Genomic DNA, 13,312 nt, shown 5'->3' on the forward strand with positions numbered 1-13,312 from the left:
AGACCTTTCATGCCCTCGGCCACCAATGAATCTGTGCCTTTTTCCAAATGTGTTTCAAATAAATTTATATTCATTCTGTTCATTTTTATTGGTTATTGAATAGATAAAAAGGAATATTTAAGTGCTTTTAAGTATTAAATACTCATTTAAATTTCAAAAAATTAAACATTTTCAGCTAATAAATTGGGTAACACTTTTTTTTTATACTGCCCTTGTTAAACATGTTACATGTACTTAGTAAAAACTGCAGCCAACAATCCTACACATTACATTACATCAAACACTGGTGAACTTCCCCTCACCTCTCAATATTACCTGAGAAGAGCAGCAACACGCAAATGTGTAACGACGCCTCTCAGGACAGCTTCACTTACTGGAAAACTTTTGGCATATTATGATCTCTGATGCAAAAGATAACTGTAACTTTTACTGAGTAATTGTATAATTTGTCTGCAGGGCAATGCGAGGCGGAAATGAAGAGAGAAATTGAGAGGTAAACAAACAGACAGATGAAGAGACGCCCAAAGGCAGCTGTAAGTTGATACTAGTTTCCTTTAATTTGCGTAATAAATATCATCTTCCCTTTGACAGGTATGAATAACGATTTCAACATCCCTCCATAAAACTACATGCAGCCTGAAAAAGAAACAGCTGAGATATATATCAAAATCTTTTGAGCATGTGCTTCTCCACATGATGCCCTGAAGTTGGTAGGAGCCCCTTGACACATGTGTTAGACCACACACACACACACACACACACACACACACACACACACACACACACTTACTAAGGTCTTCAAACTTACTTCAAGGTTTTCAAGCATTTTGAGTTAAATGTTTTACTGTATAAAGACCCATTAAGTTTGAGAAAATATGTGGTTTACACATTTTATTATATACTTGCAACTCATAAAATTAAAATTAAATAATTGGCTTTTATTAGTGAAGCAAAAGCAAATTATCAGCATATTATCTGAAAAACATTTACTTTGACGTTGTCAGTTTTCCATATTGGAGTTATAGAATGGTAGACGTACATACAAACTTCAAATTTATTTGTGGCATTTTCTGTGGCCACACTGAATTTCATTCTAAAGCTTTACAGGTTGGCAACTTTAAAAAGATATTTTATTAAAAAAAAAAAAAAAAAGCATGGACTTGGCAATCTAAATGGATATACCAGACATTTAATTTACGCTATAATTAATTGACTGTTATTATTAATGAACTTTTATTATTATTATTATTAATGCTTATTATAAATAATGGCTACAGAGTAACCCGTTTTGTTATTAATAACAAAGTTTCTTCTTTCTTCTTAGTGTTATTTTTTAACCATTTTCTCTAATTGAGGATGTCCACAAATGTCTACAAAGGGAACTTTTGAGAAATCTTTTAAACTATGAATATCATTTTTAGAATGTAAAATATATACTGTTCAAAAATTAAATAATTAAGTTAAAAACGTTTTTTAAAGAAATGTCTTATGCTCACCGCGACTGCATTTATTTGATTAAAAATACAGTAAAACAGGAACTGTATTTTTTTATATATATTTTAAAAGTAATTGATTCCTGTGATGCAGAGCTGAATTTTCAGCATCATTACTTTAGTGTCCAGTGCAACACGATCCTTCACAAATCATTCCAATATGTTGATTTGGTGCTCAAGAAATATTTCTTATTATTATGAATTCATATTCAGCATTACACGACTGACAGAAACAACATTTAAATGGTACAAAAGATTTATTTTCCAAATAAATGCTGTTCTTTTGAACTTTCTATTAATCAAATATTCTTGAAAAATGTATCACAGTTTTCACAAAAAAACATATTAAGCAGCAAACACAGTTTTTAACACAACAATAACAACAATTATTGAATAATTAAGCACTAGTAATAATTGATAATAGCTGAGTACCAAATCAGTATATCAGAAGGATCATGTAGCACTGAAGACTACGCTGAAATTTAGCGTTGCATCACAGGAATAAATTACTTTTTTTTTTTTTTTTAAGAAAAAAAAAAAATATTTCAAAAATTACTGTTACTGTTTTTTTGATTAAATGATGAATGCAGCCTTGGTGAGCATAAAATACTTCTTTACTTTTGCCCAGTACTGTATACATATATACATAAATAATCAAATTGAATGAACTTCTTGGGACATATTGTCCCCAATATATAAACCCACACACAGACTGAAGGAGGTTTAAAGCACAGCCGCTCTCCTTGAACAACTTTGATCAGGGTTAGATTCCATGCTCTGGTTTCTGTGTAAAGAGCGCTTGTAAGAGCTAAAGAGAGAAACCAGTCCGAGAGGAAGGAAGTGATCTGGAGAGGTGAACACATAAGACCATGTACTTGAAAGACTCCGGGCTCGGTGTGCTTTTCCTAACGATAGTTAAGCTTTGTAAACCAATTCCACAGACATGATCCTCAAATCTCCACACTATAGGGTGCGATTATCCCGAGCAAACTCACCACCCTGTGAAATCACATGGGTGGGATAGTGGCTCGCGGGCGCCCGCCTGTCTCTAAGCAGTAAGCCAATCCCCTGGAGTTTAAGCGCTGTACAGACACACATCTTTGTCTGCCTCACACACTCACCCCATCATACAGCCGTCTTCCCTGTCAGTCATCACACATAACAAAGAGCTGTCTGTTTGGGCTACACACCTGACCCCTGCCCCGTGAATATTACCCCACACCACGGCTAAGAGGCCAGACACATTCTTCTGTTATCCATACATGAATACTTCAATGAGGCAGATCAATAGATCAGGCTGCAAAATATTGTAAAAGAAGCAGAAGTAACAAAGCATATAGTGTCTCAGAGCACACACACACACACACACACTTTATGACTAATACATATTTTGATTATTCAATACGTGTATTAATATACAGGCTACAGTTTTAAAAATATACCTAAAATGTTTATATATAAAAAAAAATTTTTTAAATTTACAACAAGCAAATATATATATATATATGGGACAGACTATATCTGGTCATTTGTAATGGCAAAATAGTTCACTGCCGTTCAAAAGTAAGATTTTTAATGTTTTTTAAAGACGTTTCTTATGCTTATTAAGGCTGTATCAATTTGATCAAAAATACAGAAAAAAATGTAATTTCTTTAAATATTATTGCATTTTAAAATATCAGTTTTCTATTTTAATAAACTTTCAATTATAATTTATTCCTGTGATCAAAGCTGATTTGTCAGCATCATTACTCCAGTCTTCAGAGTCACATGATCCTTCAGAAACTATTCTAATAATACACTGATTTATAATCAATGTTGAAACTGTTGAGCTGCTTCATATTTTTTTCGGACCTTTTTTTCAGGATTCTTTGATAAATAAAAAGTTAAGAAGAACAGTCTTTATTTTGTGTTAGTTTGGGGTCAGTCATTTTTTTCTTCTTTCTTATTTATTTAGTTTTTTTTTTTACAGAAATTAATACTTTTATTCAGCAAGGATGTGTTAAATGGATAAAAAGTGATAGTAAAGACTCATATTGTTAGAAAAGATTTCTATTTTTCAATAAATGCTGTTCTTTTAAACTTTTTATACACCAAAGAATAATAAAAAGTATCATAGGTTCAGTGTATTATTAGAATGATTTCTGAAGGATCATGTGACTCTGAAGACTGGAGTAATGATGCTGAAAATTCAGCGCTGCGTCACAGAAAATTCTCTCAAAAACTATATCTGTCTGTAACTCTTTTCCTTTCTTTATTAACATGTAAGTCTAAAAAAAAAAAAATCCCCCCCCCCGTTTCTAGTTTGTTTTATTATTATTGTTTATCGTTTTTATGTTGATGGCTGTACTATTATATGTGTTTTATTCTTGATATTTGAGCATTAATAAAAAAATGAAAATAATAATTTACATTGCGGGTGAAAACCGGAACCGGAACTTACCACGGCACAGACACCCGGAAGTGACTTTATGGATGTGGAAACGTGAGGTGCCTGTGTGCAGCTGCTCTCTTTTCACTGACTACAGTTGAAACGCCGAAACCTACTAAAACATGTAAGTTAACTCTTCTGCACACAGTATATCATTAGAAGTGTTTGAGCGAGACTGAAATAGTCGCTTTGTAGTTTTATGGCCGCTGAAGAAGTCCTTTAGCAAGACTAATGCTAATGCTAGCAGCCACAATAACAGCATTCTCCTCTCGAAGTGAATACATATCATCTTCATGTGTTTGTTTAGTAAGCAGTTGATTGGTTATTGGTGTATATTTCGGAATCGTTATACTGTTATTAACTTGCTGTTGTGTTTATCGTGGTATTTTAGGTATAAATTCTTCCTATAATTCACTCAACACTAAATATTGTTCAACCCTTACCTGTAGATATGCTTGCGCTGTGATATTTGTAACTTTCTGCTCTTTATTAGGAGTTTGTTAAACAAGCCCAAATCTGAGATGACTCCAGAGGAGCTCCAGAAGCGAGAGGAGGAAGAGTTTAACACCGGTCCGCTTTCAGTGCTCACCCAGTCTGTAAAGAACAGCACACAGGTTCTGATCAACTGCCGCAACAACAAGAAGCTGCTGGGCAGAGTCAAAGCATTCGACAGGTACCTGATGTGTTTGAGTTATCATATTCTTTGTATCTGCACCAGCTTTAGATGCATGAAGATTTCCGTCGATCCCATTAATACACATATTATAAGCATGCCAAGACAGCAGGTCCTATTTCATAATAATTATGTGGGTTATTTTATATTTGTACGCACAGGAAAAGTTAATCCCAATTCACAAGGATTTGTACTTAGCCTTGTTCTAATGTTTATGAATTTGAGTGCTCTTAATGAGTGAGCGCTCGCCCAAGGTTATTCATTTGCATGAGACGTACCCAATTCATTGCCATGTAAGGGCTTTCCATACCTTTCATTTACAGCTTTTCATCACTTTTAGTAAACATGACATGCTCTCGCCTGCAATATGCGCAGCAAGTTTCTCAAGCAGTGCCATCTCCAAAAAAATTCAAGCGCAATAAACACTTTTATACAGACACAAAGTACTGATCTCTCCTTAGCCAGCTGTACATAGAACCCTTGCAGCTTGAACTATAACACAGTTTTTCTTATTCTTTTACTGTATATAATAAAATGTATGTATAAGATAAAAATATTTATGACTAATATGTATATATGTATGTGACCCTGGATAAGTAGCATGGGTATATTTGTAGCAATAGCCAAAAATACATTGTATGGGTCAAAATGATCGATTCTTCTTTTATGCCAAAAATCATTAGGATATTAAGTAACGATCATGTTCCATGAAGATATTTTGTTAATTTCCTAGCATAAATATATCAAAGCGTAATTTTTTATCAGTATTATGCATAGCTAAGAACTTCATTTGGACAACTTTAAAGACGATTTTCTCAATATTTTGATCTTTTTTGCACCCTCAGATTCCAGATTTTCAAATAGTTGTATCGCAGTCATATCCTAATAAATCATGCATCAATGGAAAGCTTGTTTATTCAGCTTTCAGATGATGATAAATCTCAATTTCAGAAAATTGACTCTTATGACTGGTTTTATGGTCCCGGATCACATATCAATTATTGACCGTTTCATCTTAACGTGATTATAATGAGAGCATGATTTTTGCATTCATGTGCTTTCAGTTGTTCCTACATTTTAAGTAAATTTGAACCTCCGATAGGGTTGTCATTCGGATTTATCTCAGTCAGAATGAAAAGACAAATGCTTTTAATTCAGCTGTAGATAAACAGCTATTGAAATATGAAGGGGGTCATATCATATTTAGATACAAGTGGTAAAAAAGTTGTTTTCATAATTTAGGTCCTCTATCTTTTCTCTGGATTTTCAGGCATTGTAACATGGTTCTAGAGAATGTGAAAGAAATGTGGACGGAGGTGCCCAAGAGTGGCAAGGGCAAGAAGAAATCAAAGCCAGTGAACAAGGATCGATACATCTCAAAGATGTTCTTGAGAGGCGATTCAGTCATCGTGGTGCTGAGGAACCCACTCATCACCGGGAAATAAACCTGACGTGTATCACGTCTGTTCAACGATCTCCTGGACACTCATACACCAGCTCAGCTCTCATTGACTGTGTTAAAGTGTTTGAGCAAATGAAGGAACAGTACATAGTTTGCCTTGTGCTACAAAAGTTGTATTTTGATGAGAAATGTTTAGCATCATTATGAGAGACTGTCTGGTCAAAGAATAGATACGAGGAAGATGCCATTTGAACCTTTTTTGTTTAAGTTGTATAAAAATGTGCTTTTTTTCTAAATAAACCTATTGGATATGCAAACCTCTAAAACTATTGTATGATTCTTGCAGAAATGAACCATTTACACACAAAGCAGTGTTCATCAGACAAAAGTTTCACGTTGCTGTTTGTCCTCTTTTCTCCCCTCTCGCTGTCTGGTGCCCCTCTCATCCTCTCTGTCCCCCTCCCTCCATCCGACTCTCATTTGGTAGAGTCCCTTGGCAGCAGCTTGGGTGTCAGTGTAGATTTCAGAAGGCAGCACTCAATAAGTGACAAACTGCCGTTTAAAGCTCTCTGCATTATTAATGTGACCAGATGTGCTGACTGTCACTTCACACCCCTGCCCTCCACCGTGGGCTCCGCTGACCCCTCGTACTAAAAGCCGCTTTAAACCATTCCTTTTTGTTTAAACTGATTATTTTGAAAAGAGAAAAATGTTTGTTTGGAAAAATTAGAATGAGCTTTCTCATTCTAAAAAAGGGTGTTTACCATGGTAAAAACTCTAGATTTGAATTGTGTTTTAAAGTATATGGATGAAAGGGTTATCTCAGGACTTGACCTGAGAGGACAGTCTCAGGAAAGCACTCAGTCAGGTTGCTTAAATATTCAGTGGAACAGTGAAAATCTAACACTGTATCAGTTTGGCTTATTGTTATTCACTGGTGTCATATTTATTAAATTGGTTTATTTGTTTCTTTTAATGTGATTTAATACAAAACTGGATAAAACAAATGTAAGCTGATGGGATCTGCTTTGAGATGTTATATCAATTGTTAATCTAGTAATTTTATTAATGTTTGATTAGGCATTCATCACTGTTTATTTCTCATGCATATATTAAGAAATGTATGCTGTTGTTCAAAAGCTTGTGGTCAGTATTTTATTTGAATATTTTTTTAACTTATTTGTAAGAAATCAGTTATTTTATTCTGCAAGGATGCATTAAATTCATCAAAAGTGACCGTGAAGAATTTCTATTTCAAATTAATTGTTTTTTGAGCCTTATATTCATAATCAAAAAAATCCATAGTGTAAAAGAAGTATTAAGTTTTATATTAAAAAACAAAATCAGTATATTGATAATGATTTCTGAAGTATCATGTGAAACTAAAAACTGAAGTAATTGCTGAAAATTCAGCTTTGATCACAGGAATAAGTAAAACTTTAATATATAAATATATACTTGTTATATAAAATAGTACTGTTTTTATGATATTGTAAGAATGAAACTTAAGCTCATAATTTCTTCCGCACCATATGGACAATACTTCATATTGTACAGCTTGAATTTATGCCTGGTGCACAATACATTTGTGAAAAATATCAGTTTCACTAAAGCTGCTTGTGATTACGATCAATGATTGAGTGGTAAAGAAACATTTTAAAATGGATTACTGCACCATCAGTTGGCGAGAGTTTCCCAGGCTCCTGAACTGAGTTGTGTTCTGCACCTTGAGGTACTTCTCCAGTCCAACAGCGAGAGGCACATCCTGCCGTGTGGCGTTTTCCCCTGGGCCGCTGCACCTGGATGCTGCCTGAAGCTCGGAATACTAGAGTCCTGACTTACAGGTGACGCCTCAGCCTGAGATCTTATCATCAACTGCTGTCACAATTATGATTAATAGGCTTAAGTCTGCAGTGTTTTGGTCATGTTTGAGTTGGCCTTTTTTTCAACAATGAGTCATTTTGTTGGGAACTGTCTATTGGACCTTGGTTTGTTTATACAATATGATATGTACCGTCTAAATATGAAATACTTAATCCGTACTAGGCAGGCAAAAAATAACGTTCCTGACCTTACGGCATATTAGTGTCTGTTATTAGTAATAATATTTTCTCCACTTTCTTGACAGCTACATTATTGTACACAGAAATAATCCCATAAAACAATGAATGATGTAATATCCTGAACAGCCCACCTATAGAATACACCTAAAAAGTGAAATGTCTTTAAGACTTGATCCGTTGTGACTTCTAGCACTTTGCACAGTTAAAGTCAAATCATTGATCGTCCAAAACAGACCCTCACTATTGCTCTAGAAAAAGATGTGAATTAATTTGGCACTACAGGCTTATTAAATCAATCTCAATTGTTCCAAAACTGTTATGTTAACCAGGACATAATTCAGTGAGTCTGCCCTTCAAAAAAACCCTTTTCTAAAATTTACCACGGTAGCAAAATAACATACCATCATATTTAGGGGAAATAAATGTATTAATAATAATTGCAATATGTGTTTCTCCCCCCATTTTTCACAGACATATTTGGATACTAAACCCACATTTCTGAATCTCATTAAATTACACATAAAATCTCAAATGTTTAGAACTAACAATTTATTTGATTAAATAAATTTTTGATTAAAATTAGTGGATGAGTAAAGTCAGTTCTCCTCAAGTTTAACTTGCTGTCTGCAGAGTAACCACAGGTGTAGAGAAACTCATCAACAGCGTAAAATAGGTATTTTTTGTTGTTTTTGAAAAAAGGAATAGTTTTAAAAATGAAAACAGTGTAAACAAGTTAATTGACAGAATGATTTTAATGTCAATGCATTTTCATTAAAGTCTACAAATATCACAAATGTTGGTAAATCGTCAGTGTATAAAACCATATTGTACTTTCACAAATATTAATAATATTACAAACACTGTTACTAAAAACTGGCTTGTTAATAAAAAAGGTGGTTAACATGGAGCAAAATACAGAATGAGAGCTGGAGTGGGATTTTTATTTGAAAGTCATATTTGCTTGGCCCTGAATTATAGGTGCCTTTTTCATTTGAAAACAATTATTAATATTAGTTCTCCTTGTTTTATCACTTGAAATTGAAATATTATTTTAGAAAAGTGCTCTATTTCCAATAAAAATGCCACATGCATTTATTTTTGATAGCTATGTTTTAAGGGTTTAGGGATTCTAAAAACACACCACAAAATATTTACATAGAAAAATATTAGTTTTCTATAATGCTGAAGGTAACACAAGAAGTCAGAACGTTATCATTTATTCTACAAGACTAGAAATGTGATATTAGCCACTAAAAATATTACACACACACAAATGGTGTAGAAACAAATCTCTAGTGATTTTCACAAATAATTATTAAAAATCAGTAACACGTTGAATTAAACATGATTTTCTTTTGTTGTAAAACTTAAATACTCCAATAGGCTGATCTTTGTTTTATTTAGCACTTCGAAAAGCGCCCTCCCCCCATACAGTGTACCAATTATTTTTAGTATTATAATAACTAATATCTGGGCGAACCTACCTTGCTATTTTGTAAAATGCAGACGTCCAATCATTGATGGATCATGTCATATGCGTTTCTCTAAATGTTTCACAGAAAACACGTTGTAAATTCCCATTAATAATCCACCTGACAAAGCACGAAACAAACACCTGATGGAAATTATGGAAACATTTTCATGACATTGTTATAATGAATAAAGAACATATTTCTTAAAATCTGCTATATGGTTTTATAGAAATAATACTTGAAGTTACAACACAAGCATGCTCATTTTAATTTTAAGTTTGAACGGTGCGTGCTTTATGTCAGGATTTATCCTGTTTTCCCATTTCATCTTTCTCAGCTTTTTCTATTTTCCCAGAAAGTGTGGAATGAACTTGAATAAGTTTGCTCGGGGTGACTGCTCTTGGCAGGAAAGCGTATGTTTTATTCAGCAAGTTGAGGCGATAAGAGGGGAAGTGTGATTATGATAGCGATCGGTCACGCGTCGATACCCAGTCTCCCCCGCGCGCGCAACGCGATACTGTCGCCCGGCGCACGGGGCTCTCACATCAGCCATCGATCGCGCCCGTGGTAACTCGAGACGCCGCAGTTTGTTTCCAAGCAGCTCCGCAGCCGCGAGATCAGGTGCGCACTGGGCAGCCAAAGGGTGACAGGACAGTCATGATGCACAAACTGCGCTTGAACTGTGCGCTCACCCTTTGGCTTCTCAATGCAACCTGGTGCGCGCCTGATGTCTCCCAGTCTGTTTGCGCGCACAACAGTTAGTGACCTGACTATTCCTATTACATTTTAAACTCTGAAATGTCAAAATAAACGTATTTGTTTTCAGGGTTATTATAGATAGGCTAACTAAAACCATAAATAAATGCTGAAATAAAATAGACTAATTGAAATAAAATAAAATAAAATGTTCATTTAGTTCATTTTGATGTAGGTTACTAAAATAACTCTAACTAAAACTGACATAAAAAATTATAAAAACTATATAGGCATATTTAAAAAAAAATATATATGACAATTCACTTAATTTTTAAAATTATTATTTACTTGATCATTTTAAGGCAAGGGATTTCCTCAATTTTTTTAAGTTAAGTCAACTTTTTACAATGTAGCAAGAAAGAAAGAAAGAAAGAAAGAAAGAAAGAAAGAAAGAAAGAAAGAAAGAAAGAAAAAGAAAAAAGATAATAAATTCCTTTTTTTTTGAGCAGGGACATGGCTTGTTGCTCAAACTGAAGTATTTATTTAATTATTATAAATGCATTTTAATGTGATAATATTAAGCAAACCAATCCTTAAAATGTTTGATATTTGTTTAACATTTTATCCAGTATATTAAAATATATGGGGACAAATATCATAATAAAGCAAACAGACCTTATAAAATACGTTAATAAGTTAAGTAAAAAAAAAAAAAAAAAAAAAATTTATATATATAAATATTAGAAGCTGAACCACGTTATTTGAATTATGAGTTGAATCTGGGTGAAGAAGCTCTTGTCTTGTTACAATAAATGATAGGACTGTCACTGTCTAATCACAGCACATTTTAATATAACAACTGGTTTAAACTTTTAACTGTGTTTCTTCACATATCTTTCTTTACATCAGTTTCTTCATTTTGTTTTAAATATTTAATGTCTCATATAAGCTACACATTCAACAATACTCAACTTGCAGACAGTGAATAGTGCAGAGACACTAAAGATATGACCAGAACATAACTGGATATAACAGATAAAACAGAGAAATTTACAAAGATATTTTACTTTTCTGGGTCATTTTAGTGGCATTTTTCCACGAGCCCAAGTTAATTTCTTGGCTTCGGTGATGATATCTCTGGGTAAAGACAATACTCCATTTTTGAACCCTAAAAAAAATCTATCATGTGTCTGTATCCTGTTATATATGTACTTACATCCCCATCTAGTGGTAAACATGATAAATAGCTTACTGTTAATGTACAGCCAAAAATTGACCACTAGGTGACGTAATATAACTATCATTTAAATTGGTCATGGATTTGAAAATGACTTAGTAAATTATTTTTGTAAGAAGAATAAAACAGACTGATTTTCTGTTTGATCTACACATGTCAAGAGATTGCAGATTGCTCATATTTGTTAGTGTTAGTGCAGGGCTGTCCAAACTCTGTCCTGGAGGGCCGGTGTCCTGCAGAGTTTAGCTCCAACCCTAATCAAACACACCTGAAGCAGCCAATCAAGCTCTTACTAGGCATACTAGAAGCTTCCATGCAAGTGTGTTGAGGCAAGTTGGAGCTAAACTCTGCAGGACACCGGCCCTCCAGGACCGAGTTTGGACACCCCTGTGTTAGTGTATTTCCAGCTGTCAGCCTGTGACAAACAGACTCACAGTATGCACATGCACAATATTCTCCTGATGGTGTTTTATTCTTTAATGCATCACTCCGTTTGTTCTGGAAGTGTGTAAAGAATGTTATAGGCCACAGAGTCCGAAGCGCTATCCTGTGAAACTGTGCCATGCAAGCAGAGCCAGAATGGGAACTTGTAAAAGTGGCTCAATGGAGGAGGGGTGAGCCTAAAATTACAACTCACTAGTTTCCTTTTAGATAAGACGCTTAATCAAAGCAGTCAGATGCGTATAATTCAAATTACACATGCACAAACACACACTACAAAAGGTCTTTTGATAGGTGCATCAGTGAATGTTTGAACCTTTTTTAATAGTTGTGTTCGAGTCCCTCAATTGTCCTCGGTGTGAAAAGATGGATCTCAAAATCATACAGTCACTGCTCGAAAGCGTTCAAATATGCAAAAGATGCTGGAAAACTGAAGAATCAGCAGGACATAGAGGATTTTTCTTTTTTTTTGTCTTGTGGAAAATGTATATAATATCTTTTATGTAAAATATCTTACTCAGGACAGTACTAAATAAAAAAATAACATGCATTTTGTATGATCTCTTATTTTGTTAAAATTATTCACAGATTCTGCAAGGGGTTCACAAACTTTTGCATGCCATATAGATAAGAGTTCCTCAAATCTTTCCCTGGAGGGCCAATCTGCTGCAGAGTTTAGCTCCAGCCCTGATCAAACTCACCTAGCTGTGATTTTCTGATGATCTTGAAGACTCTGATTAGCAGCTCAGGTGTGTTTGATTAGGGTTAGAGCTAAACTCTGCAGGAATGGGCCAGATTTGAGGATCCCTGGCCTAGATAGCTCACTTACAAAATAGCCAAGAATTTATAAATAGCTATTAAAAGTATTTTGTCTAAATAAAATAAAATACTAAAAACTCCCATGACCTCATAGGATAAGCGGTTTTATATAATAAAGGGATGGAGGCTAAAAATAAAAATAAATAATCGTTTTAAATGCACAATTGAAGATTACATTTATCAGTGTATTAAATTATTAGTTTTTTGAAAGATAAACCTGACCTTTGACATCACCTTCAACTTATTTACAGTAATTATATACACTTAAAAAAGGGGATTTTTTAAAATACATTAAAAAGTATTACTATGGAATAGACTAAAACTGTATGGCATTACCTTTTTGAAAAAGAGCACACAGCATACTCAACACACTCTATACAATAAACATGTCACGTGGGCATAGGCTATACATAACACATACAAAGATGGGAGATTATAGGCTATTAAAAACTTTTCAGTCAGAAGTATAATTCATCGTGTCATCAGCATAGTTTAATTTGTAAGAGGAATTATGGAGCTCGGCCGCTAGAGAGTGGATGAGCACATTTCTCTGCCGGTTTTTCAGCTCGGGAGGGGGAGGCAGAC

At 34.2% G+C, this 13,312-nt stretch overlaps 1 protein-coding gene across 1 annotated transcript; it reads left to right on the forward strand.

Moving 5' to 3' along the window:
* Window positions 1-3,942: 3,942 nt before the first annotated feature.
* On the forward strand, window positions 3,943-7,234 carry LOC306888301 (small nuclear ribonucleoprotein Sm D2). Its single transcript, XM_079446499.1, has 3 exons — window positions 3,943-4,048; window positions 4,418-4,597; window positions 5,868-7,234. Coding segments are annotated over exons 1-3 (357 nt in total). The 5' UTR covers window positions 3,943-4,046; the 3' UTR covers window positions 6,043-7,234.
* The last annotated feature ends 6,078 nt before the right edge of the window (window positions 7,235-13,312 follow it).

Source organism: Barbus barbus (genome assembly GCF_936440315.1).
Source record: "Barbus barbus genome assembly, chromosome: 22".
Lineage (NCBI taxonomy): Eukaryota > Metazoa > Chordata > Actinopteri > Cypriniformes > Cyprinidae > Barbus > Barbus barbus.

What these genes read in the sequence shown, in the direction of transcription:
- LOC306888301 (XM_079446499.1), top strand. An exon ending in AGAGTCAAAGCATTCGACAG is followed by an intron (nt 4,598 to 5,867) that starts GTACCTGATGTG and finishes CTGGATTTTCAG; the next exon opens with GCATTGTAACATGGTTCTAG.